The sequence below is a fragment of the Mustelus asterias genome, chromosome 13, assembly GCF_964213995.1.
Source record: "Mustelus asterias chromosome 13, sMusAst1.hap1.1, whole genome shotgun sequence".
NCBI classification, from domain to species: Eukaryota; Metazoa; Chordata; class Chondrichthyes; order Carcharhiniformes; family Triakidae; genus Mustelus; species Mustelus asterias.
In genome coordinates, this window is record NC_135813.1 from 58,631,526 (window position 1) to 58,659,443 (window position 27,918).

General features: G+C 47.9%; 1 protein-coding gene across 1 annotated transcript in view; it reads right to left on the minus strand.

The window, feature by feature from the left end:
• Positions 1-2,324: 2,324 nt before the first annotated feature.
• Positions 2,325-27,918, minus strand: part of LOC144502259 (phospholipase A2, minor isoenzyme-like) — a 43,094-nt gene continuing 17,500 nt past the window's right edge. Inside the window, exons 2-5 of the mRNA XM_078226085.1 lie at positions 22,956-23,071; positions 19,886-20,042; positions 8,950-9,077; positions 2,325-2,480 (exon numbers count right to left, since the gene is read on the minus strand). Of these exons, the coding sequence (XP_078082211.1) occupies positions 2,359-2,480; positions 8,950-9,077; positions 19,886-20,042; positions 22,956-23,071 (523 nt within the window). The 3' untranslated portion in view covers positions 2,325-2,358. The remainder of the gene's footprint in view (positions 2,481-8,949; positions 9,078-19,885; positions 20,043-22,955; positions 23,072-27,918) is intronic.

Here is a 27,918-nt window from a genome sequence, read left to right on the forward strand (position 1 = left end):
ATATCACCATTCCTTCATCCTCACTGCATCAAACTCTTGTTAGTTCCTCAATAACAACTCTGTGGTTGGCTCATCCTCACCTTGGTGGTTAGCACTGCTGCCTCAAAGCGTCAGGGACCCAGGTTTGGCTCCAGCTTTGGGAGACTGTCAGTGTGGAGTTTGCACGTTCTCCTCGTGTCAACGTGGGTTTCCTCTGGGTGCTCCGGTTTCCTCCCACACTCCAAAGATATGCGGGTTAGGTTGAATGGCCATGATAATTTTCCCCTGAGTGTCAGGGGGATTAGTAGGGTTAATACGTGGGGTTATGGGTATAGGGCCTGGGTGGGATTGTTTTCGGTGCAGGCTTGATGGACTTCTGCACTGTAGGGATTCTATGAAGTTTCAAGTGCACATATACCCCTTGCAGTAGAAGAGTAGGGGAACAGGAGTGAGGAGAGGCTTCGAACAACATGGCTTGGAATGCATGTCAGCTTCTGTAATGTATTATGAATACTTCTAAAATTCTAAAATGTCATTAAATAACGTTTTCTGATACTCGTGGCTGCATCAATTTCCAAACATGACATGAGGAAGGTATCTGACTTGTTTCTGGTGATGTTTTTGAATCATTAATGAAATAAGTAACTGTAGGATCTGAATCTTAATGTGGCGTGTTTTCATAAGATTATTTATTTCCATTGGATTTTTTTTTGCAAATTATCATAGAATCCCTGCGGTGCAGAAGGAGGCCTTTCAGCCCATCGAGTCTGATTCAACTCTCTGACAGAGTATCTTGCTTAGGTCCTCTGCCCCAACCTATCCCCGTAACCCCGCACATTTACCATGGTTAATCCATCTAATCTCCACATCTTGGGACACTCAGGGGTAATTTAGCATGATCAATCCAACCAACCAGAAACCGGAGCTCCTGGAGGAAACCCACACAGACACGGGGAGAACGTGCAAACTTCACCCAAGACCAGAAATTTGCTGTGTCCATCGAGATTGAAATGGGCAGAAGTGTTTGAGGTAAATTGCCATCTGTATATATGGTCATTCATTTAATTGCTGTTTGTGGGAGCCTACTGCGCACAATTTGGTTCCAGCATTTCCTACACTAAAACCGTGCCTACATTCCAAAAGTAGTGATTTGGCTGTAAGCTGCTTTGGGATGTCCTGAGGTCATGAAAGGTGCTACATAAATGTAAATCTTACTTTCTTTCATTATAGACCTAATCCACATTGAGGCTATATTTTCCTTCTGCACTTTCATTTTTAATAGTATTTTTTATTTTCTCTTCACATCTTCCACAATAATATGATTGTCAACTGTACAGAAATTCAATAATTATATCTCCTGGCCCCTGAAAATCAGCCTATGTTGGAGAATTAACCAAATGCATGAGTTTGAAGAATTTTCAGTGTTAGTTAATAGCCGGTCATCACATTGACGATTTTAGTTTCAGACTGTGATGTGTTCCAGGGACCAACATGCTGTGTGCATTGGTGGTTCAGTGGTAGAGTTCTTGCCCGCCATGTGGGAGGCCTGGATTCGATTCCTGGTCAATACAAAGCCCTTTCTTTTGGTGGCGCAGTGGTTAACACTGCTGCCCCACAACGTCAGGGACCCAGATTCAATTCCGGCCTTTGGTGACTGTGTGGAGTTTGCACGTTCTCCCTGTGTCTACGAGGGTTTTCTGCGGGCGTTCCGGTTTCCTCCCACAGTCCAAAGATATGTAGATGAGGTCGACAATAAATCGCCCCTTTGTGTCTCAAGGTGTCTAAGTCAGGTGGATTAGCCATAGTAAATGTGTGAGGTTACGGGGATAGGGTGGACAGAGGGCCTGCGTAAGGAACTCTGTCAGAGTAGATGGGCTGAATGATCTCTTCTGCACTGTAGGAATTCTATGATTCTATGACTATTTCAGAACAGAATGTGGGCTGGAATTACAGTGCAGTTAATTACACAGCAAGCAACACAGAATACCACCTTTCATTCATTCTGGTTCCCAAGAGTGTAGAGTGAATGGATAGCAGTTATACTGCGCACTGAGATATCTCGGTTTATTTTGGAACTGCTGCAGTTCTCTGGAAACAGTTTTTGTATAAATTTCTACTGAATTGTGGAATGTTGGGTCCAAAAGCAACAGTAAAATTCCTGAAATTCAAATGTAATAAGGATTTTAGCATATTCTGTTGCCAGAAGCGGTGACCCTGGGTTTATTCAGAGATATTTCTGTTTAATTTTGATGTTTTTAAACTGTTCAATTTCTCTGGCAGGTACGAGTTGCGATTTAATGAATTCAAAGAAGTGGAATAGAAAATTAAATTGAGATTGAGCTTTATTCATTTTTTGCCCCATGTAATTGGGTCGTGTTTTTAGACGCAGTGCTTCTCTGTGTCCAGGTGTTTATATTCTTCATTGTACGGTGCTTCAGCAAAGCACATGGCTGCTTGCCGATCACATTCACAGATATAGGCTTCACAGGGACTGTTATCAGCTGCAGAGAGAAGAAGGGAACAAGGTGTAAAGCACTTTGGAACCAGATCTCGTACCGAGGCCAGTTTCATTTGGTGCAAAGTCTATCTTCAGCGTTTACAGAGAGATTGTCCAGATTTCTAACCACGGAATCCAGAGGGCATAAAAGAACAAAGAACAAAGAACAATACAGCACAGGAACAGGCCCTTCGGCCCTCCAAGCCCGCGCCGCTCCCTGGCCCAAACTAGACCATTCTTTTGTATCTCTCCATTCCCACTCCGTTCATGTGGCTATCTAGATAAGTCTTAAACGTTCCCAGTGTGTCCGCCTCCACCACCTTGCCCGGCAGCACATTCCAGGCCCCCACCACCCTCTGTGTAAAATACGTCCTTCTGATATCTGTGTTAAACCTCCCCCCCCTCACCTTGAACCTATGACCCCTCGTGAACGTCACCACCGACCTGGGAAAAAGCTTCCCACCGTTCACCCTATCTATGCCTTTCATAATTTTATACACCTCTATTAGGTCACCCCTCATCCTCCGTCTTTCCAGTGAGAACAACCCCAATTTACCCAATCTCTCCTCATAACTAAGCCCTTCCATACCAGGCAAAATCCTGGTAAACCTCCTCTGCATTCTCTCTAAAGCCTCCACGTCCTTCTGGTAGTGTGGCGACCAGAACTGGGCGCAGTATTCCAAATGCGGCCGAACCAACGCTCTATACAACTGCAACATCAGACCCCAACTTTTATACTCTATGCCCCGTCCTGTAAAGGCAAGCATGTCATATGCCTTCTTCACTACCTTCTCCACCTGAGACGTCACCTTCAAGGATCTGTGGATCAGGTCCCTCTGCGTATCTACACCCTTTATGATTCTGCCATTTATCGTATAGCTCCCCCCTACGTTTGTTCTACCAAAATACATCACTTCGCATTTATCTGGATTGAACTCCATCTGCCATTTCTTTCCCAAATTTCCAGCCTATCTATATCCTTCTGTAGCCTCTGACAATGTTCCTCACTATCTGCAAGTCCAGCCAATTTCATGTCATCCGCAAACTTACTGATCACCCCAGTTACACCTTCTTCCAAATCGTTTATATAAATCACAAACAGCAGAGGTCCCAAAACAGAGCCCTGCGGAACACCACTAGTCACAAGCATCCAGCCGGAAAAAGACCCTTCCACTACCACCCTCTGTCTTCTGTGACCAAGATGTGGAGATGGGGCTTGCAGCTCCGAAAGCTTGTGTGGCTTTTGCTACCAAATAAACCTGTTGGACTTTAACCTGGTGTTGTTAAACTTCTTTCTGTGACCAAGCCAGTTCTCCACCCATCTAGCCACCTCCCCCTTTATCCCATGAGATCCAACCTTTTGCACCAACCTACCATGAGGGACTTTGTCAAACGCTTTACTAAAGTCCATATAGACGACATCCACGGCCCTTCCCTTGTCAACCATTCTAGTCACTTCTTCAAAAAACTCCATCAGGTTAGTGAGGCATGACCTCCCTCTCACAAAACCATGCTGACTATCGTCAATGAGTTTATTCCTTTCTAAATGCGCATACATCCTATCTCTAAGAATCCTCTCCAACAACTTCCCGACCATGGACGTCAAGCTCACCGGCCTATAATTTCCCGGGTTATCCTTCCTACCCTTCTTAAATAACGGGACCACATTAACTATCCTCCAATCCTCTGGGACCTCACCTGTGTCCAGTGACGAGACAAAGATTTGCATCAGAGGCCCAGCGATTTCATCTCTCGTCTCCCTGAACAGCTTGGGATAGATTCCATCAGGCCCTGGGGATTTGTCAGTCTTTATATTCCCTAAAAAGCCTAACACTTCCTCCCTTGTAATGGAGATTTTCTCTAACGGGTCAACACTCCCCTCCAAGACACACCCAGTCAACACATCCCTCTCCTTTGTGAATACCGACGCAAAGTATTCATTTAGGATCTCCCCTACTTCTTTGGGCTCTAAGCATAATTCCCCACTTTTGTCCCTGAGAGGTCCAATTTTTTCCCTGACAGTTCCTAATGTATGAATAAAATGCCTTGGGACTCTCCTTAATCCTGTCTGCCAAGGACATTTCGTGACCCCTTTTTGCCTTTCTAATTCCTCGTTTGAGTTCTTTCCTACTTTCTTTGTATTCCTCCAGAGCTCCCTCTGTTTTTAGCTGCCTGGACCTAACGTACGCCACTCTTTTCTTTATGACCAATCGCTCAATTTCCCCGGTTATCCACGGTTCTCGAATCCTACCCTTCCTATCCTTCTTTTTTACAGGCACATGCCTATCCTGCAGCCCTAACAACTGTTCCTTAAAAGACTCCCACATGCCAGATGTGGATTTACCCTCAAACAGCCTCTCCCAATCAACAGCTGCCAAATTCTGCCTAATCCCACTAAAGTTAGCCTTTCCCCAATCCAACACCTTACCCTTGGGACACCACTCATCCTTTTCCATCACTATCCTAAAGCTAACAGAATTGTGGTCACTATTTGCTACATGTTCCCCTACCAAAACTTTGAAGACCTGACCGGGCTCATTCCCCAGTACCAGGTCCAGTATAGCCCCCTCTCTAGTCGGGCTATCTACATATTGTTCCAAAGAACCTTCCTGTACGCATTTTACAAATGCCTCCCCATTCAGACTCCCAGCCCTACGCGATTTCCAGTCTATACCAGGGAAATTGAAGTCTCCCACTACAACAACCCTATTTTTCCTGCACCTATCCATTATCTCCTGACATACCCGTTCTACCACTTCCCTTGGGCTGTTGGGGGGCCTGTAGTATACCCCCAACATAGTGACTGCGCCCTTCCTGTTTCTGAGCTCCACCCACAGTGACTCGTTACACGACCCCTCTGAATTGTCCTCCCTCTGCACCGCTGTAATATGCTCTCTAACTAATACTGCTACTCCCCCACCTCTTTTGGCCCCTCCTCTGTCTCGCCTAAAACACTTGTACCCCGGAATATTCAGCTGCCAGGCCTGTCCCTCTTTCAACCAAGTCTCTGTCACCGCAACCACATCCAAATTCCTCGTAAGCATTCAGGCCCTAAGTTCGTCTGTCTTACCTGCTGCGCTCCTTGCATTGAAGTAGATGCACTCCAGACCTCCAGGCCCAGTGAGGTCATCCTCCCCCAGAGTGCTCTTCTTCTTTGCCAGCCTTGTCCTGGTCCCAAGCTCGTCCCCAGCCTCTACACTTGTAGACCTAATTTTTTGATCCCCACCCCCCTGCCATATTAGTTTAAACCCACCCGAACTGCACTCGCAAAACTCCCAGCCAGGATATTCGTGCCCTTCCAATTTAGTTGTGACCCATCTTTGTACAGGTGCCCTCCTCTCTTGAAAACTTCCCAGTGATCCAGGAATATGAAGCCCTCCCTCCTGGACCAGTCCTTTAGCCAAGCGTTCAATTGAACTACCTCCCTATTCCTAGCCTCACAGGCCCTCGGCATTGAGAGCAGCCCAGAGATGGCCACTCTGGAGGCCCTACTTTTTAGCCTATTTCCCAACTCCCTGAATTGCTCTCGTAGGATCCCCCTGCTCTTCCTATCTACGTCATTCGCACCAATGTGTACAATGACATCCATTTCTTTATCCTCCCCTTTTAATATGCCTCCTATCCGCTCGGAGACATCCAGTACCCCAGCCCCAGGTAGGCAGACTACCATCCTGGAGTCCCGTTCACACCCACAGAATCGCCTATCCGTGCCTCTAACCGACGCGTCCCCCACCACTATTGCTCTCCTAATCCCTCTCTTTCCTTTCCGGACCACAGAGCCTGACTGTGTGCCAGTGACCTGGTCACTGTGGCTTACCGTTGAAGACTCATCCTCCTCCACACTATCCAAAACAATATACCTGTTTTGGAGGGGGACAACCACAGGTGACCCCACCACTAATTGCTCACACCCCTCCCCTCTCACACCTGTCGCCGAGCCCTGGACAGCCACTGGAGTACTCTCTGGTACGTTACCCTTATGACCTTTACTCCTCCTAACTGTAATCCACGTGTCTTCCCCCTGAGGCCCCGGTGTAACTACTTGCCTATAACTCATGTCTATTTGTCTCTCATTCTCCCTGACTAGACTAAGGTCATCAAGCCGCTGCTCCAGTTCCCTGACGCATGTTACCTTTATTTCTCCTGTTAAGTTCCTGATACTCTTTGGAGGAGATTGAGGTCAGGAATTTCTGGCCACGCTGTGATGGGACTTGTGTGGGCGATGCAGTGGGTCAATGGCAGGGCCAGAAGTCTTTTTATTTTTGTATATAAATCCTTAAGAATTTTTTTGGCACAGGAAAAGGTTGTTTGGCCTTCTATGCCCATCCCTCATTGAATAATATCAACACCCACAGTTTTGCCCCTATTCTTGCAATAGGCTATTAAATAAATTTACCACCTCTCAGTGAAAGGAGTCAGCAGCCTGGACTTTTAAAGTTAACCAGCCATTATTTATAGAGCATGTTTATCTTCTAGTTCCAATATCAAGTGAAAAGTCTTCAACTTGGATGTTAACTCAATTTTCAGATACCCATGGACTTTACCCTGTATTTAGAGCAATTTTTATGTTGTATCTTTAACCTGACAATGATTAACCAAGAACAGGGAAATGGGAGAAATTAGGAATATCTTTGCAATTTAAAAAAATAGTTCAGCATTGTTTAGTCTGATAACTGGACAATTCAATATGGTTTCCTTCTCACAGATCAGATTGGGGTTGTTGTTTTAATAAAATGTATTTACAAAGATTAAAAATGTATCAATGCTCGGTGTTATTAGGGCAGCACAGTAGCACAGTGATTAGCACTGCTGCCCCACAGTGCTAGGGACCTGGGTTCAATTCCGGCTTGGGTGTCTGTGTGGAGTTTGCATGTTCTCTCCGTGTCTGCGTAGGCTTTTGCCAGGTGTTCCTGTTTCCTCCCAAAAACTTGCAGGTTGGGTGGATTGGCCATGCTAAATTGCCCCTTAGTTTGTGTCCGAGCCGGAATTTTACGGCCCGCTTGCCACGGGAATCGGAACAGGCAAGGGGTGGACAATGGGAAGGTCCATTGACCTCTGGCGGGATTTTGCGGTTTCGGGATGAGCGAGGCCATAAAATCCCGCCCTGTGTTTGAGTGTGGCTATGCCTGGTGTGGTGTAGTGTCGTTCAAACTGTAAGTCTCTGGCAACAGGCCAGCAACTTGTTCCAGGAATAATTAGCTACAGAAACGGATGAAAGTCTGACCGACACACTGTCAGGTGCAGAAAGGTTGAGAGAGAGAGAGAGAGATTTTTATGTAAATAATTAATACAACAATTTAGAGCTGAGTGAAAATCCTCCTATGAAACCCAAATTCTCTAAACTTTAGTGGAAGGTTTTGGCATCAAGTCCACAGGTTACAACGTTTCATATCAACTGGGATAGCACTAATGGAAAAATAGATGATTCTAAATAGACAGATGCTAATGTACAACACCTTCTTTCCACGAATTCACTGCCTTCAGCTTCATAGGCTTTCAAAGTTACATCAGGGAAAAGTAAAGTTAATACTAAAGCCATTGGGGGTGATCTTACCCAAAAATATTCGAGGTCCCAAATGAGCGTAAAAACGGGAGAAATTCACACCGTCTTTTTGGGCGACTTAAAAATCGAATCTTACCTGATTCTGGCAATAAAATCAGACAAAACTTGAAATCCACCAGCGGGGGAGTGGGCGGAGCCTAAATTGCCCAAAAGAAGGCAGCAGCGGGCACCATTGCGCATGTGTAGGTTTCTGTCACTGTCTCTGCTGCTAGGCTGGCCTTTGTGGTTGATCATCCCATTCCCTGCTACCGCGGGGCCCCATGGCCGATTGCCAGACCTCGCCGAGAGCGATTGCTATCTCCCCGCCCTGCCCGGAACGATTGCAACTCTCCCACCACCAATTGCTGTTGCAGAGTGTGCAGGGATCCCCCCATCTTCCCCCACCAACCACTGTTGCAGAGTGTGCAGCAGTGTCCGCCCCATCTCGTCCCGCCCCCTCAGTTGGCCCTGCCCCCTTGGCACTGCCCAGTACCCCATGGGCACTGATGGGTGCTAGGCTGGCAGTGCCAGAGTACCCAGTGGGCAGTGCAAGGGTGTGAGGTTGGCACTGCCCGCATGACAGGCTGGCAGTGCCAGGTTGCCATTGCCTAAGGGGCACCTCCCTGCTCCTGACCTCCCAGGGTTGGGGGAGGGGGGGCGGCCTCAATGGCCTCCAGTTCTACCAGTGAGGCCATCTCATCTGGTCCCTGTTGATGGGACCATACGTTATCCTCGCTGAAGAGAACCTTCCCCATGGAAGGCCACTAAGGCAAGTGAGTCTGGACAATAGTGTCCTGAGCTCATTAATAATATTTAAATCCAAATTATTTCCATCCATTGAAGGATGGCCCACAGGTGAGGACTTGTTGTCCTGGACAATACGACAGTTTGACAGTCGGAATGATAGAAGATTAAGGGGAGAAATACTTACGGCCACAGGTGGCTATGTCACCAGAACAGGAGTATTTGTACAACATGATGTAGGGGTTATCATAGATTGGCCGGCATTCCTTAACTTTGCTGGTTTCTCCATAGCAGTGATCATGGACGTGGCAGCATCTGAATTAACACACAGGGGAAACATGTTAGTCACCATGAGGAGTAGCTCCCTCTGAAACTGGGCGTGAAAATAATCAGCTTCCCAACTCTGGATTCAGATTCCAATCTACAATCTCAATTTACAGGCATTCGAATCCAACTAAAACTGAATCCAACAGTGAGGTTCAGATGGAGTTAGGGGATGAAAATAATTGGGATTGACTAAATTCAGAGAAAACCTATCACTCGGCAGTTATGCCCTGACCTGCAATTGCATGGAGCTGTGGTACACATTGGTGTCCACAATTCCCCTCATCCCAGCTCCCCAATCTTGCCCAATCCTGTCCAAAGCACCAGTATGTCAACTCTGGATTCACATTCCAATCCTCAATCCCACTTCCCTAGAAAAGAAAAGGCCAAGGCGTGATCTGATTGGGGTTTATAAAATTATGAAGGAGTTTGTTAAGGTAAATGTACAGAAGATATCTCCACTTGCGGGAAAGACCAAAGCTAGAGAGGTTAGAATGTGGAAGTCCCAACCATACAGAGTAGTTGAGGTGAATAGCGAAGGTGCATTCAAGATCAACAGGGAATATTTTGATAGGGTTAGACAAAATACATTGGGATGTGGCTTGTGTGGGGCATAAACAGCGAAATGGCCAAATTAATCGAATCCCTTGATGATCGATGGCATTTCCATCACTAAATCCCCCACTTTCAACATCCATCGGCCAGAAACTGAACTGAACTAGCCACTGTGGCTACTGGAGCAGGTCAGGGGTTGAGAGGCAATGTTATTATATTGACAGCCACAACGTTATGTTGACAATGACGTTATATTGAGCAGTGATCAGGTGCTTCCCCCACTCAGAATTAGAGGAGTGGTTGGCCCACGCCAGTATGTTGCCCTTTATTCAGGTAGTTAGATTAGGAGTGATCTTAATTGGCAGGAATTAAGAACAAAGAACAGTACAGCACAGGAACAAGCCCTTCGGCCCACCAAGCCTGTACCAACATATGACACCTTCCTAAACTAAAGATCTTTTGCCTCTGCACTTTCCATATTTCTCTATTCCCCCCCTATTCATGTATCTGTCAAGATTCCTCTTAAATGTTGCTACTGTATCTGCTTCTACCATCTCCTCCGGCTGTGCATTCCAGGCACTTACCACCCTCTGTGTAAAAAACTTGCCTCTCACATCTCCTTTAAAATTTTCTCCTTTTACCTTAAACCTATGTTCCCTAGTAACTGACATTTCTACCCTGGGAAAAAGACTTCGACTATCCATGCCTCTCAATTTTGTAAACTTCGATCAGGTCGCCCCTCAGTCTCCGATGTTCAAGTGAAAACAAATCATTTATATAAAAAAAGATGGTGCCAGAGCGTGGGGTCTTTTTTGTAAGCTGTCCCGGTACTCCTTCAAATTCTTTCTTTTACTCTCGTTCTGACTCTGTATTCTGCATCCTCTCCTTTCCTTCTCCCCTATGAATGGAATGTTTTGTTTGTGTACCGCGCAAGAAACAATACTTTTCATTGTATCACAATGCATGTGACAATAATAAATCAAATATATATTACAAACAACAGGGGTCGCAGCACTGATCCCTGCGGAACACCACCGGTCACAGATCTCCAGTCAGGAAAACACTCTTCCGCCGTTACCCTCTGTCTTCTATGACCAAGCCAGTCCTGTATCCATCTTACCAGCTCACTGCGGATCCCATCTAACTTCACCTTCTGTATCAGCCTGCCATGAGGGACCTTGTCAAAGACTTTGCTAAGGTGAATGTAAATAACATCCACACCCTGCCCTCATCAATCATTTATGTCACTTCTTCGAAAAACTCAACCCCACACAAAGCCATGCTGCCTATCGCTAATAAGTCCATATTTTTCCAAATGGGAGTAAATCCTGTCCCGAAGAATCTTCTCCAATAATTTCCCTACCACTGATGTAAGGCTCACCAGCCTGTAATTTCCCGGATTATCCCTGTTGCCCTTCTTAAACAAAGGAACCCACATTGGCTATTCTCCAGTTCTCTGGGACCTCTCCTGTGACTAAAGAGGATACCAAGATTTTGTATAAGGTCCCTCGCCTCCCTCAGTATTCTGTTATAGATCCCATCAGGTCCAGAGGATTTGTTTACCTTAATGCTTTTTTAAATACCCAACACCACCTCCTTTTTTATATCAACATGCCCTAGATTATCAACATATCCCTATCTAGACTCACCATGTCCTTCTCCTTTGTGAATACCGATGCTAAGTATTCGTTAAGGACCTCACCCACTTCCTCCAGCTCCACACATAAATTCCCTCCTCTGTCCTTGAGTGCACCTATCCTTTCTTAATGTTTGCCTGTGATGCGCGATTAATTCACTCGGGAGGCTAGAATGTACCCGGGAAATAAAGGCTTTTATTACTGACAAGAATGGAGCACACTATATACAATACAATCCCAGACAAAAGGGTCTCCAGGCAGTGCAGTGACCTTTATACTTCCCCTGGTAGGCGGAGCCAACTGAAGTGTACCACAGAACAATATCAACAGGTAGAACAGCCCAACCCTAACACCAACAGTAATTACAGTAACATATCTACAAACCCCATAGTGCTGACCATCCATGGCTCAGCACCCATAGTGGTAACCAACTGTGGTTCACCACATTCACCCCTCCTTTAAAAACAAAGGCCGGTGGGGCAAAAAAAACCAGAACACCTGTTCATATAATCACAAGTTCAGTCGTATTGGAGGACCGCACCGTCTCTGCGACCTCCTCAACACTGGCGGTAACGCCGGTTCTGGTGACCGTGGTGACCTTCTCTCCAAGGCGGTGTCCAGTGACTCCTCCAGTTCCTCACGGACAGGTGGACCACGAGGTGGCGACAATCTGCTGGACTCGAGCACGCCTCGAGGTGGTGACAATCTCCTGGACTCAGGCAAGCTGTACACGGGAGTAAGAGGATTAAGTGGTGGTCCCGATACTGCCCGCGCTGTGTCAGGAGGGGAGATAAAGGTCAGGGGGTCCCTAACTAGGGGTGTGGGAGCGACTGGGGTTTCCAAGTCCCCTGCTGGCGCCAGATCTCTAATAGAGACCGTGTCCTCTCGCCCGTCAGGATATGCCACATAGGCATATTGAGGGTTGGCGTGGAGGAGATGGACCTGTTCAACCAAAGGGTCGGACTTGCGGGTCCAAACATGCCGCTGCAGGAGGACAGGTCCTGAGTGCGTCAACCAAGACGGTAATGAGGTCCCAGAGGAAGACTTCCTAGGGAAGGAAAACATCCTCTCATGTGGAGTAGCGTTGGTTGCCGTACACAGGAGTGAGCGGATACAATGGAGCGCATCAGAAAGTACCTCTTGCCAACGGGAGACTGGAAGACCTTTAGACCTCAACGCCAGTAAGACAGCCTTCCAGACTGTAGCATTTTCTCGTTCAACCTGTCCGTTACCCCCTAGGGTTGTAACTCGTAGTTCTACTTGAGGCAATTCCTTTTGAGAGCAGGTATTGCCTCAAGTCGTCACTCATGAATGACGAGCCCCTATCACTGTGGATATAGCTAGGGTAACCGAACAGGGTGAAAAGATCCCGTAATGCTTTAATGACCATGGCAGTGGTCGTATCAGAACAGGGAATGGCAAAAGGGAATCGTGAGTACTCGTCAATCACATTGAGGAAGTACACATTCCGATCTGTCGAAGGAAGGGGGCCCTTAAAGTCCACACTCAGTCTTTCAAAAGGGCGAGTGGCTTTAATGAGGTGTGCCCTGTCAGGTTGGTAGAAGTGCGGTTTGCATTCAGCGCATACCTGGCAGCTTCGGGTTATGAACCTGACATCCTCCACTGAGTAGGGTAGATTCCGGGCCTTTACGAAATGGAAGAGCCGAGTGACCCCCGGATGGCAGAGGTCATTGTGGAGAGCCTGTAATCGATTCTCCTGCACACTTGCACATGTTCCACGCGACAGGGCGTCTGAGGGCTCATTGAGCTTCCCTGGACGGTACATGATATAATTGTAGGTGGAGAGTTCGATTCTCCACCTCAAAATTTTATCATTTTTGATCTTACCCCGTAACGTGTTGTTGAACATGAACGCCACGGACCGTTGGTCCGTGAGCAGGGTGAATCATTTTCCCGCCAAGTAATGGCACCAATGCCGAACGGCCTCCACAATGGCCTGGGCCTCCTTTTCCACCGCAGAGTGTCGAATTTCGGGGCCTTGGAGGGTGCAAGAGAAAAAGGCGACGGGCCTGCCCGCCTGGTTAAGTGTGACGGCCAAGGCAAAATCCGATGCATCACTCTCCACCTGAAAGGGGATGGACTCATCAACAGCGTGCATCGTGGCTTTCACGATGTCGGCTTTTATCCCTTCAAAGGCTAAGCGAGCCGCAGTTGCTAGGGGAAAGGAGGTAGACTTGATGAGCGGACGGGCTTTGTCCGCATAATTGGGAACCCACTGTGCATAGTAAGAGAAGGAGCCTAAGCATCTTCTCAGTGCTTTGATGCTAGTGGGCAGGGGAAGTTCCAGGAGGGGACGCATACGGTCTGGATCAGGGCCAAGGACCCCATTTTCCACCACGTATCCGAGAATTGCTAAACGGCACTTGCGAAATACGCACTTCTCCCTGTTGTAGGTCGGATTCAGGCGAGACGCAATTCGTAAAAATCTAAGGAGGTTGGCATCGTGGTCCTGCTGGTCATGGCCGCAGATAGTGACGTTATCCAGGTACGGGAAGGTAGCCCGCAGCCCCTTTTGGTCCACCATTCGGTCCATTGCACGCTGGAAGACCGAGATCCCATTCGTGACGCCAAAGGGAACCCTTAAAAAGTGATAAAGGCGACTATCCGCCTCAAAGACCGTGTATTTTCGGTCCTCTGGACGAATGGGGAGCTGGTGGTAAGCTGACTTCAAGTCAATGATGGAGAACACCCGGTACTGCGCAATCTGGTTGACCATGTCAGATATGCGCGGGAGAGGATACGCATCCAGCTGCGTGTATCTATTAATGGTCTGACTATAGTCTATGACCATCCGGGGTTTGTTTCCAGTTTTAACCACCACTACTTGCGCTCTCCATGGACTAGAGCTAGGTTGGATGATCCCTTCCTTGAGGAGCCGCTGAACCTCAGATCGAATAAAGATCCGATCCTCAGCGCTGTAACGCCTGCTCTTGGTTGCGATGGGCTTGCAGCCTGGCACTAGATTCTCGAATAAGGATGGTGGGGTGATTCTGAGTGTCGAGAGGCTACACGTGGAGCGCGCTGGGCAATTTGGAGGCTGCTGTGCTCCCACTGAAAGTGGAGGGAGCGGCCCATCGTACTGCAGGGTTACACTCCTCAGGTGGACCATAAAGTCTAGTCCCAGGAGCATCGGAGCGCAAAGGTGCGGTAACACAAGGAGCCTGAAGTTCTCGTAAACTGTGCCCTGCACTGTCAGGTTGACCACGCAGCTCCCTAGCACGGTAACAGACCGGGACCACGACGCCATCGAAATTGTCTGTCTGACAGTCCGTACTCGGAGACCGCACCGTTTCACGGTGTCAGGGTGAATGAAACTCTCCGTGCTCCCACTGTCAAACAAACAATGAATTTGGCGTCCCTTTACCTCTATGTCCATCATGGACTTGTCGAGTCTGTGAGGCTTGGCCTGGTCCAGGATGATTGACGCCACCGTCGGATCTTGGTTGCCGCTGCAGGCAGCTGAGATGGTTGATGAAGATGACCCCTGCTGGTCGTCCGCGGTCAGTGCCGACCAAAATGGCTGCGCCCATGGATCGCACGTGGTCGGTGTCGCTAAAAGTGGCGGCCCCTGCAGGTCGCAGATGTCTTGCGTCTCCGTCGTCAGGAATGGCGGCGCTCTGGAATCGCACGTGGTGGAGGACCTCGAAGACGCTGGAGACAAGGAGACAGGCTCAGGAGAATCACCCGCCGCACTGCTATGTTTAGAGGGTGGTTTGGTCCTGCAGACTTTGGCATAATGCCCTTTCTTTCCGCACGCAGAGCACAATACCGTTCTGGCTGGACATCGTTGCCGAGGGTGCTTCGCCAATCCACAGAAGTAGCACCGCGGGCCTCCTGGAGCTGCCGCCGTCGTCAAGTCTGAGGTTGGGAACACAATCGCGCAGTTTTTCGGAGCCGCTGAATAAAGCAGAGTCGGTGGCTGCACTTGCCACGATGTTCCCACATGGTTGGTGGGGTACGTTTCTAGGCTTCTGGAGGCCGTCTCCATAGCGTCAGCCAATTCTACTGTCTTAGCGAGGTCTAGGTTACCTTGCTCTCACAGCCGGAGGCGAATGTACGACGAGCCGATTCCCGCCACGAACGCATCACGGATCAAGTCGGTCGTATACTGGGCCGCCGACACTGACTTGCAGTTGCAGGCTCTGGCTAGCTGCTGGAGTTCACCCAGGTACTGTTCTGTCGTTTCGCCGGGCTGCCGCCATCGAGTGGCTAGAAGGTGTCGAGATGGATCTCATTTGGCGGTTTGTTGTACCGCTTCTTAAGTAGTTCGATGGCCCCTTTGTAGTCTTGGGCATCGCGGATTGCTAAGTATACGGTGTCGCTTACCCTCGCGTGGAGGACCCGCAGTCTATCGTCGTCGTTTTGAATGGCTGTGGAGGCATCGATGTAGTCTTGAAAACACTTTAACCAATGGTCGAGAGTGTTCGACGCTCCTGCCGCACGTGGGTCTAGTGTAATCCGATCGGGTTTCAACATTTTCTCCATGGTTTTCAAAATTTTGTCAGTAATAAAATTGATGCGCGATTAATTCACTCGGGAGGCTAGAATCTCCAGGCAGTGCAGTGACCTTTATACTTCCCCTGGTAGGCGGAGCCAACTGGAGTGTACCACAGAACAATATCAACAGGTAGAACAGCCCAACCCTAACACCAACAGTAATTACAGTAACATATCTACAAACCCCATAGTGCTGACCATCCATGGCTCAGCACTCATATGGTAACCAACTATGGTTCACCACAGCCTGCTTTAGCTTCTTGACCAGGGAAAGAAGGAAATGAAATAAAAACAGAAAATGCTGGATTAACTCAGCAGGTCTGGCAGCATCTGTGGAGAGAGAGTTAACGTTTCCAGTCCATATGACTGTTCCTGACAATGGGAACATTTCTCTCTATCTACTCTGTCTGGAACCATCATAATTTTGAATACTTCTACCAAACCTCCTCTCGACCTTCTCTTCTCGAAACATAACAAGCCTAGCTTCTCCAATCTACCCTCATAATTGAGATCCCTCATCCCTGGAACCATGCTTGTAAATCTTACCTGCATCTTCTCTAAATCTTCACATCTTCCCTAAAGTGTAACCTTGATAAAGGTTATCATAACTTCCTTGCTTTTATAGAATCCCTACAGTGCAGAAGGAGGCCATTCGGCCCATCAGGTCTGCACTGACCACAATCCCATCCAGACCCTATCCCTGTAACCCCACTTATTTACCCTGCTAATCCCCCTGACACTAAGGTCAATTTTAGCATCAATTTTGCCAATCAACCCAATCTTTGGACTGTGGGAGGAAACCCATGCAGACACGGGAAGAAAGTGTGAACTTGGGGCATTGCGGTGGCACAGTGGTTAGCGCTGCTGTCTCACAGTGCCAGGAACCTGGGCTTGATTCCCAGCTCGGGTCACTGCCTGTGCAGAGTCTGCATATTCTCCCTGCGTCTGCATGGGTTTCCTCCGGGTGCTCCGGTTTCCTCCCACAGTCCGAAAGACGTACTGGTTAGGTGCATTGGCCATGCTAAATTCTCCCTCAGTGTACCCAAACAGGTGCCGGAGTGTGGCGACTAAGGGATTTTCACAGTAACTTCATTGCAGTGTTAATGTAAGCCTACTTGTGACAAATAAATAAACTTTACTTTACTTTAAACTCCACACAGACAGTGACCCGAGGCTGGAATTGAACCCGGGTCCCTCGCGCTGTGAGGCAGCAGTGCTAACCACTGTGCCACCATGCCGCCCAAGAAAAACATTAGAGCTTGTATCTTACTTCCGGCCCTTTTTATAAAACCCAGTATCCCATATGCTTTATTAACTACTTTCTCAATCTTCCTGCCACCTTTAATGATTTGGTGCATAAATACCGCCCCCGGCCTCCCTCTTCCTGCACTTCCTTTAGAATTGCATCATTTATATTATATTGTGTTTCCTCATTCTTCCTACAAAAATACATAATTTCCCAGGTGTCTGCATGAGATTTCATCTGCCATGTGTCCACGCAATAAGCCTACCTACGTTCTTTTGAACCCTATCGCTATCCTCCTCGTAGTTCGCAATACTTCCAAGTTCTGTGCCGTCTGTGAATTTTGAAATTGTGTTCTGTGCGCCCAAACCATTAATCTAGATCAAGAAAATCAGTGGGTCCAGCGCCGACCCCTGAGAGACCCCACTGTCTGCCTTCCACAAATATTGAAAAATAACCACTACTCCCCGTTTCCTGTCACTCAGCCAGTTTCATATCCATGCTGCTGCTTTCTCGTTTATTCCATGGGCTTCAACTTTGCTGGCAAGCCTATTCTGCCGTAATTTGTCCAACACCTTTTGCAAGTCCATGTACAACACATCAACCCTCAGCAAAAAACTGAAAATATACACATCTCACCCGGCAAATCAATTTAAACTCCTGCAGAATTGAAAATTAAATTGCAGCAAAGCTGAAATTAGCTCACATTTGCCTTTATTAATGAAACCCAGTGGCCCTGCTGCTTCTGACAGAAAAATCTCCATCCAAATCATTAACTTGTGGTTTCGCTTAGCAGATACTGATGGATGCCACGGGCTAAAAATTATATTTATTATTTCATTTTTTTGGGATCGCAATTCACAACCTGCCAGTGCCAGTTCCCTTGGAGATAGGCAGGACAAAGACTTGGTGTTTCCACCTCATTACCATGATTACAGCCCAGTGCTGCTGCTGTCCTCTCTGTACAGGCGGGGGGAGGGTGCCAATCATCGACTGCACGAGGTGCAACCAGCCTGCTCTTCTTCAAGGCAGACTGTCCCTCTGACAGGGAAGCTGCAGTGAATAATGCTGCTGGAGTTTAAAACATAGAAAATCGAACACTGGAGCAGAGAGATGCACAGCTGAGGGGGTTAACAGATGAGGTGGGCAACAAGAGGGATGCAATGCTTCCCGAAGGGGCCAGGAGGTCCTCAAGGGTCACCGACAGAAGGCAGCAAAAGCAGTGGCCAGAGATAATGTATAATGTAACCAATGGTAACATGCTGTGAGGGGCAGCAGACCCCGTAGACAATGTAACCGATGGCAGAATGATGTGGTGGTCAGCTAACCTGGCATAAATAGAAAGCAGATGGGAATTGTGGAGAGCTGGTATGGCCCAGAACGTGGCCCCAAGTGTTGGAGTAATGAAGTTTCTTTATTAAACCTTTTTCTTTAAGTTCACTTTCTGAAGTTAGTTCTTTTGTTGCTTGCATCTGAAGTATTCTTACTGCCGGATGAAGAGCGCAGTGGCAGCAATGCCACAAGAATTCCGAAAACTCAGCCTGGCAATCAAGGTCAGCGAATGCATCTTCACACATTGGCAGGAATTCTCCAGTCTCATACGCCCCGCCACCATTGCCAGTGAGAATGGAGATTGACACTCGATCAAATCGCCATTCACTGCAGCGGGACCGGAAAATCCCAGCCTCGGGCGAAGTCAGAGAATTCCGGCTGATATCTCTCAGCTGCCACACCACCAGCCTCTTATTCTGCTCCATGCACCAAACTCTGATCACTCACCCAGCAGCGCTCCTTGGCATTCAAGAGTCATGTCTATTCGCACATCCACCTCTCGCTGCCTCCAAAACAGAACAGCTATTCAGTTGTGACAGGCTCAGAACACAAACACACTGCTACACAATAATTGACATTCTTCCCTCTGTTTTGCAGGATGAGGGTGGCATACAATGGAAGTGAACGGAGGAGAACCAACAGGGGACAAGAATAACTACATCGCCTCAACACTACGACAGTGATGACTCTCAACATCATGGAGCCCATGGATTCTGTTGCAGCAGCTCAGTGATGCTGAGGACTGTGACCACCACCAACTGGATGTACCAGGAGAGCAGGAGCATTGGAAAATCATCAACTCCAAGTAACACACCAGCTCGACTTGGGACGACATCACCATTCCTTCATCATTGTTGGGTCAAAGTCCTGGAACCTCCTAATCTAACAGCTCGGTAGGAGTACCTGACCACACAGCTCACCACCACCTATTTACAGGTAATTAGAAATGGGAAATAAATGCTGATCTCGTTTGTGATGCCCATATCCCAAAAGTATTTTTTTTTAAAAAGGCTTCGGTACTTCTCCCGCTCTGTGATGATTGGCACACGGCAGTTTAATCTCCTGTCTGGTTCCACTTTGTTCATTCAGTGACTATGATTCTCCTTTGCACAACATCTCATAAAATCATAGAATCCTACAGTGCAGAAGGAGGCCATTCGGCCCATCGAGTCTGCACCGACCACAATCCCACCCAGGCTCTATCCCGTAACCCCAAACATTTACCCTAGCTAGTCCCCCTGACACTAAGGGGCAATTTAGCATGGCCAATCCACCTAACCCGCTCATCTTTCAGACTGTGGAGGAAACCGGAGCATCCAGAGGAAAGCCACACAGACACAGGGAGAACGTGCAGACTCCACTCAGACAGTGACCCAAGCCGGGAACCGAACCCAGGTCCCTGGCGCCGTGAGGCATCAGTGCTAACCACTGTGCCACCGTGCCGCCCATTCTCATCTCATTCTCCAGTGATCTTTGATCCTCCATCCCAAGTAAACGGTAAGAGCTTACGTTACCTGTCCAGTTCATCAACTGGAATTCCAGAGCCTCCAAATCCACAGAAACATCCGTAATCACTGTAGTCAAAGACAGGGCGGCTGTTTGGAACAGCACACTTGATCATATTGCGGAACTGCCAGAGGGCGTTGGGCCCAAAGCTTTTTCCAAGAGTACCTGAAACACAGAAATGGACCAATCAACTTGGACTATCCCCCACACTGAGACCTGGGCTCCAAACATTCAGAACTTACATTTCAACAGTGTCTTTCATAGCCTCAAGGTGTCTCCAAAGGTTTTGCCATTAACGAAGTGTAGTTACTGACGTAATGTTGGGAAGCACAGCAGCCAATTTATGCACAGCAAGGTTCTACAAACAGGATAATGACCAGATAAATCGGGGTGATTGTTGGTCAGTATAGTCTCCCCCCCTCCATTACCAACCACCCCCCCCCCCCTCCCCCCCCCCCCTCCACCCGTGCTGGGAGAGGTTCCCACCAACGAGGACCAGGTGTGATCACCTCGCTGGTGGGGACAGAGGCCATTGAGGGCGCCCCCCCCACCGCCAGAGGTCAGGGGGAGGGTGGTTCCCCTTGGGCACTGCCCATCAGATACCAGGCAGTGCCAAGGGGGTGGGGCCTGAGGGGGCGGGACCTACTGAAGGGGGGATGGGCCAATCTGCATTTGGGATCAGTGGGGTTGGGAGGGAGGAGGACGATCAGGGCTGGCTATGGGGGTGGGGTGATCAGGGCTGGCCATGGGAGGTTGGGGGATCGGGCTGGCCGTGGGGAAGGTGATCGGGGTTGGCTGTGGGGAGGGTGATCGGGGCTGGCCGTGAGGAGGGGTAGCTGGCGATCGGAGCTGGTCCCCGAGGTGAGGGGGGTGAGGGAAGCTGGCAATTTGGGAAGGAGAGGGGGGAAGACACTGGGAGGCCGACAATGGGGCAGGCCAATGCACATGTGCCAATCTCTCCACTGACAGATTGGCGCATGGGCAGTGGCCCACTCAGTGCGCTGGTGTCGGCCTCTCGGGTGGGGTTAGCACCTCCCCGCCCCCCCCAGCCTCCCCCAGCCTCCCCCCCCCACCCGGTGTCAACCACCCAGTAGACTCTGTGAAGCACAGTGCTGGAAATTCATCCCACTAAATACGTCCAAAAAGCGGGTGGGAAAATCACCCGTTTTCCCGCCATTGGGCACTTAGTTTCTTTTGGGGGGAAAATCGCCTCCTTTGTCTTTGATTCCCACCACAAGCTCCATTCCGAGCCACTGAGTCCATCCCTCTCCTTGGTCACTGTCTGAAGCTGAACCAGACTGTTTGTAACCTTGGCGTTCTACCTGATAGCTTCTGGCTCCAAATCTGCACCAACACCAAGCCCACACTCACTTTCACCTCCGCAATACCACCCATTCCCAACCCTACCTCAGCACATGCACTGCTGAAACCCCCATTAGGCTATTGTTACCTTTAGGCTCAACTATTCCAGTGCTCTCTTGACCAGCCTCCTACCTCACTTTCTGTAAACTTGAACGCATCTAAAACTCTGCTGCCCATTGCCTAACCCATACTAAATCCCACTCACCCGTGAGCCACCCACCGAGCTGGGTTAGCTCCTGTTCCAGCAGCAGCTCAATTTTAAAGTTGAAATCCATGTTATCAGATGCCTCCTCTCCTCTTCCCTTTCTGTCTAACCTCCTCCAGCCCGACAATCCTCCAACATCTCCATGCTCCCACAATCCTGGTCCCTTGTTCATCCCTGATTTCCATCGCTCCACCACAGACAGCTATGTCTTCAAATGCCACAATCCTAAAGTCTGGAATTATCTCTCTGCCTCGTGCCTCTCTCTCTAACTTTAAGACACTCCCTAAAATCTACCTCTTGATCTAATTTTTGACTACCTGCCCTAATATCTTCTTATGCACCTTGATGTCAGAATTTGTTTGATAGCGCTCCTGTAAAGCACCTTGAGATGTCTTAAGGGTGCTATATAAATTCAAGATGTTGTTGTATTTAACAACTTTTTTTAAAAAGACATTCAGACATAGGTTATTATTATTTTAAAAGTCAATGTTCTGAACTAAGCAGCCTCTCTGCACAAACGGTCTCTGTGCATTCATTAATCATCTCCATTTCTTACCAGCAAACAGAAAAGTGAAGACCAGGCGCCACATGTTTCCCTCTTGTTGTAGCAACTGGGTTGTGAACTCAAAGAACTGCAAGGGAGGAACCCAGGGACTGACTACAAACTTTATACCTCGACACTGACCTTCAGGGTTCGAAAGACCCCGTGTAATCAAACCAGAAGCTGACTGGACAGGTGGACCCCTTCACAGAGAGTGAAAGGGCAAACTAATCAAACCCTTGCTGACAGCTTCAGTGAGCAGTGTTGATGTTCCGGCCTGCAACAGCAAATCACTCGAATGATGCTAAAATACTGAACAGCCATTGGTTGCTGTCAGACTCTGACTTTGTAACTTTGACCAATATAAACTTGACTAGCATAAACTCAACTAATATAACTTTAACCAGTATTAGCTCAACCAGTATAATCTTAACCTTCATAACTTCAACCAATATAACTTCAACCAGTAAACTTTAACCACCAGAACTGCAATCAGTAAATTCATGCCCTCAAGGCAACCCAAAATGCTTTAGTCTGTGAGGTCCTCTTGAGTATAGTCGCAGTGTCAATCAGTGTGACTTTGACTAATCTCATTTCAACCAGCGTAACTGCAACGAGTGCAGCTTTGACCAGTATAACTGCAATCCTGTTACTCTTAGCTACTTGAACGGATTGGGGGCAGGTCCTTTATTCACCATCTTGCACCCTGAGTAATGCATGTTGCTGGGATGCATGCAAAGAGAGAAGGGAAGGTCAAGAGAGTGGAACAAAAAAGTCTTGATGAACTCTGGATGTCAAGGCATATACAGATATGGATAAGGAAATAAAGGGAGGCTTATGGCAGACACAGAGGACTCAACACGGCTATGGGAGACAGTGAAACAAGTGTTTTTGGAAAGGATGACGTGGAATTTACAGCACAGAAACAGGCATGGGGCTTTACTCATCAAAGCCTGTGTTCCACACAAACCTTTAAAATGCCTCTTGCCGCACTGCTCCTGAATCCCTCTATTTCTTTCTCCTTCAGGTACGGGTCTTGATTTTGAATGCAGGGAGGATGCAGGAAGCAGGGGGAGAGGGCAGTGCCTGTATGTGTAGCTTGGAGAGGATTAAATCGACAACAAAGGCCGGGGCTTTCCCACACATCGACAAAAGTCAATGTCGGGCAGGTCAAGCAGTGTGGAAGCTGCTGACAGCAATGGTGGCTTTCCCTGCCATATGTTCATCCAGCAGGAAGGATGCTTCAGTTGTAAGCAATAAAAGAACTAGCTTCACAAAGTAAAGCAAAGAAAAAGGTTTAATAAAGAAACCTCATTGCACCAACACCTTGGTTTATGCCCTGGACCACACAAGCTCCCCACAATCCCCATCTGCTTTCTATTTATACCGGGTCAGCTGACCTTTGCAGCATGTTACCATTGGTTACATTATAACATCATATAGTCTGACACAAACTTTAAGTAACGGGCCCCATGATGTGTCCCTGGTCAGGCGGCCTCTGATTAGCTTGGCCTGCCAGCAACCTAGATACTCAAGGATCTGGGGTGTTATTTATAAAGGCTGCCCCAGGGCACAGCTATTCACCCTGGCACTTTGCTGGCAACCCTCCCCAGCGCTGCCTGGCAGTACAGTGCCAGGGTATGGGTTTAAACTAAGGGAAGTGGGAGTAGGCCGCAGGGGATTCTGGGAGATTGTGTGTTTTTTTTTAGTATAAAAGTCAGTTACCTGGGGGGTCTGGACAGAGGGAGAGATTCTCAGCAGCAGTGCTGAGGGTGAGTAAAGTGCTGTGATTTATTTATTTAATCTGTTTTTTCATGGGCTTTTTTTCAAGGGTTTAAACTAAGGGAAGTGGGAGTAGGCCACAGGGGAATCTGGGAGATTGTGTGTTTTTTTTAGTGTAAAAGTCACTCTATACAGTGGGCAGCGTCGGGAGCGGGCAGTGGAGTGAGTGGGGAGTAGAGTGTGAACTGTAAGGGCTTTGGCTCACAGGGCTTCGGCGAGGAGAGGCAGGTAGGGTTTCACTTTTAAATTACACCAACTTATACAAGGTAAATTGGTATGGAGGGATATGTAATGTGCTGTTTCTGCATGATGTGGGAGCAAGTGGACTCCAAGGTGGACCCCAGGGACCATGTCTGCAGTAAGTGCTGGTTGCTGGAGGATCTCCAGCTCAAGGTAGATGAACTGGACTCTGAGCTACAGACACTGAGGCTTATCAGGGAAGGGGAGAGCTATCTGGATAATGTGTATAAAGAGAATGTCACCCCCTTAGACTGACTAACTTAGCTGGGGGTCAGGGACAACAGGGAGTGGCTGTGGGTGAGGCGGGCAGTGGGGGGAAGAAGGCGGGCAGAGGGGGGAAGAAGGGAAGTAGTGTGCGGGAGGTAAAGTCCCAAGAACCTCAGCCCTTAAATCTGTGCAACAGATTTGAGGTTCTTGCCACCAGTGTAGATGGGAAAAATGACTGCGAGAAGGACGAGCAAACTGCCGGCAGTACCAGGGTGCAGGGTGCTGCTGCAACAGTGAAATCAAAGAGAAATGTAGTAGTAATTGGGGATAGTGTAGTTAAGGGCATAGACATTGTTCTCTGTGACCAGGATAAGGAATACCGTAGGTTGTGTTGCCTGCCTGGTGCTCGGGTCCAGGATGTATCATCTGGGCTGCAGAGGAATTTGGAGTGGGAGGGTGAAAATCCAGTTGTTGTGGTCCATGTAGGTGCCAATGACATAGACAAAACAGGAACTAAGGATCTGCAGAGGGAGTACGAAGAGCTAGGGAACAAATTAAAAAGCAGAACCAACAAGGTGGTAATCTCTGGATTACTACCTGAGCCACACGCAAATTGGCGCAGGGTTAATAGGATTAAGGAGACGAATGTGTGGCTCAAGGATTGGTGTGGGAGGAATGGGTTTGAATTCATGGGGCATTGGCACCAGTATTTGGGCAGATGGGACCTGTATAGATGGGATGGTCTCCGTTTGAACCGTGCTGGGACCAGAGTCCTAGCGAATCGTATCACTCGGGCTGTAGATAGGGCTTTAAACTAATTTATGGGGGGAGGGTGCAGAGGTAAGAGGAATTACGAAATCAATGGTAGAGGAGAGGGAGCGAGTGCAAGTGAATGAGGCCATTCAAGTAGTTAAAGGAGTAGAGGGTGAGGTTGATAGCGTTTCATCAAATCGGGTCCAGATAAAAGCTGGAATAAAGACACTTTGCCTGAATGCACGAAGCATTCGGAACAAAGTTAATGAGTTGATGGTGCAAATCAGCATTAATGGGTATGATCTAGTGGCCATTACAGAAACGCGGCTGCAGGGAGACCAGGACTGGGAGATGAATATCCAGGGTTATCAGGCATTTAGGAAGAATAGACAGGAAGGAAAAGGTGGTGGGGTAGCTCTGTTAATAAAAGATAATATCAGGGTCGTAGTGAGGGATGACATAGGCTCTAAGGAACAAAACGTGGAATCGTTATGGGTAGAGATAAGGAATAGTAGGGGGAGAAAGACACTAGTAGGCGTGGTCTATAGGCCCCCAAATAATAATGTTGAGGTGGGGAGGGCTATAAACAAGCAAATAATGGATGCATGCAAAAACAGAACGGCAATAATCATGGGGGACTTCAACCTGCATATTGATTGGCTGACTCCAGTTGGAAGGGGTGGCATGGAGGAAGAGTTCTTAGAATGCTGTCGGGATAGTTACCTTGAACAGTATGTTACAGAACCGACGAGGGAACGAGTTATCTTAGATCTGGTAATGTGTAATGAGGTAGGTCGAATTAAGGATGTTCTTGTGAAGGACCCTCTTGGGTCAAGTGATCACAACATGCTCGAATTTCTGATACAAATGGAAGAGGAGAAGGTAGGGTCCCATACCAGTGTCCTCTGTTTGAACAGAGGGAAGTATGATAGGATGAGGGCTGAATTGGCTAAGGTGGAATGGGAGAGCAGACTGGTAGATAGGACAGCTGAGGAACAGTGGAGGATTTTTAAGGAGATCCTTTTCAGTACTCAGCAACAATAGATTCTGGTGATAAAGAAGGACTGTAAGAAAAGGGATAACCAGCCGTGGATAATGAAGGAAATTAAGGAGAGTATTAAATTAAAGACCAATGCGTACAGAGTGGCCAAAAATAGTGGAGAATCGGAAGATTGGGAAAACTTTAAGAAACAACAAAGAATGACTAAGAAAGCGATAAAGAAAGGAAAGATAGGTTATGAAGCTAGGCTAGCTCTAAATATAAAAAATGATAGTAAAAGCTTTTACAAATATATAAAAAGGAATAGAGTGGCAAGAGTGAATGTTGGACCCTTGGAGGATGAGAGGGGGGATTTAATAGTGGGAAATGAGAAAATGGCTGAAACTTTAAATAAGTTTTTTGTGTCGGCCTTCACTGTGGAAGACACAAATAGTTTACCGAATATTAACGATAGAGGGTTGGTAGGAGGAGAGGTACTCAATACAATTAATGTTACCAGGGAGGCAGTGCTTGGTAGACTAACGAGACTGAAGGTGGACAAGTCCCCGGGCCCGGATGGAATGCATCCCAGGGTACTGAAAGAAATGTCAGAGGTAATAGCGGATGCGTTAGTGGTTATTTATCAAAATTCGTTGGATTCTGGGGTAGTGCTGGCGGATTGGAAAATGGCTAATGTTACGCCGCTGTTTAAAAAAGGAAATAGACAAAAGGCGGGTAACTACAGGCCGGTTAGCTTAACGTCTGTAGTTGGGAAAATGCTGGAATCCATCATTAAAGAAGAAATAGCAGGCCGTCTGGATCAGAATGGTTCGATTAAGCAGACGCAGCATGGATTCATGAGGGGAAAGTCGTGCTTGATGAACTTGTTGGATTTTTATGAAGATGTGACTAGTGCGGTTGACGGAGGGGAACCGTTGGATGCGGTGTTTTTGGATTTCCAAAAGGCGTTTGATAAGGTGCCTCACAAAAGGTTGCTGAAGAAGATTGGGTCACACGGAGTTGGGGGTAGGGTGTTAGCGTGGATTGGGGATTGGCTATATGACAGGAGGCAGAGTCGGAATAAATGGGTGCTTTTCTGGTTGGCGGATGATAACTAGTGGCGTGCCACAGGGTTCGGTACTGGGGCCTCAACTATTTACCATTTTATATAGACGATCTGGAGGAGGGGACTGAGTGTAGGGTAACAAAGTTTGCAGACGACACAAAGATAAGTGGAAAAGTGAATCGTGTGGAGGGCGTAGAAGGTCCGCAGAGAGATTTGGACAGGCTGAGTGAGTGGGCGAGGATCTGGCAGGTGGAGTATAACGTTGACAAATGCGAGGTTATTCACTTTGGAGGAAATAATAGCAAATTGGATTATTATCTAAATGGAAAAAAATTACAACATGCTACTGTGCAAAGGGACCTGGGGGCCCTTGTGCATGAGACGCAAAAACCCAGTCTGCAGGTGCAACAGGTGATCAAGAAGGCAAATGGGATGTTGGCCTATATCGCAAGGGGGATAGAATATAAAAGCAGAGCTGTCTTGCTGCATCTGTACAGGGCATTGGTGAGGCCGCAGCTGGAATACTGTGTGCAGTATTGGTCCCCTTATTTGCGGAAGGATATATTGGCCATGGCGAGAGTGCAGAGAAGGTTCACCAGGTTGATATCAGAGATGAGGGGTGTTGATTATGAGGAGAGACTGAGCAGATTGGGTTTGTACTCGTTGGAATTTAGAAGGCTGAGGGGGGATCTTATAGAGACCTATAAGATAATGAAGGGGCTGGATAGGGTAGAGGTGGAGAGATTCTTTCCACTTAGAAAGGAAACTAGAACTAGAGGGCACAGCCTCAAAATAAAGGGGGGTCAGTTTAGGACAGAGTTGAGGAGGAACTTCTTCTCTCAGAGGGTGGTGAATCTCTGGAATTCTCTGCCCACTGAAGTGGTGGAGGCTACCTCGTTGAATATG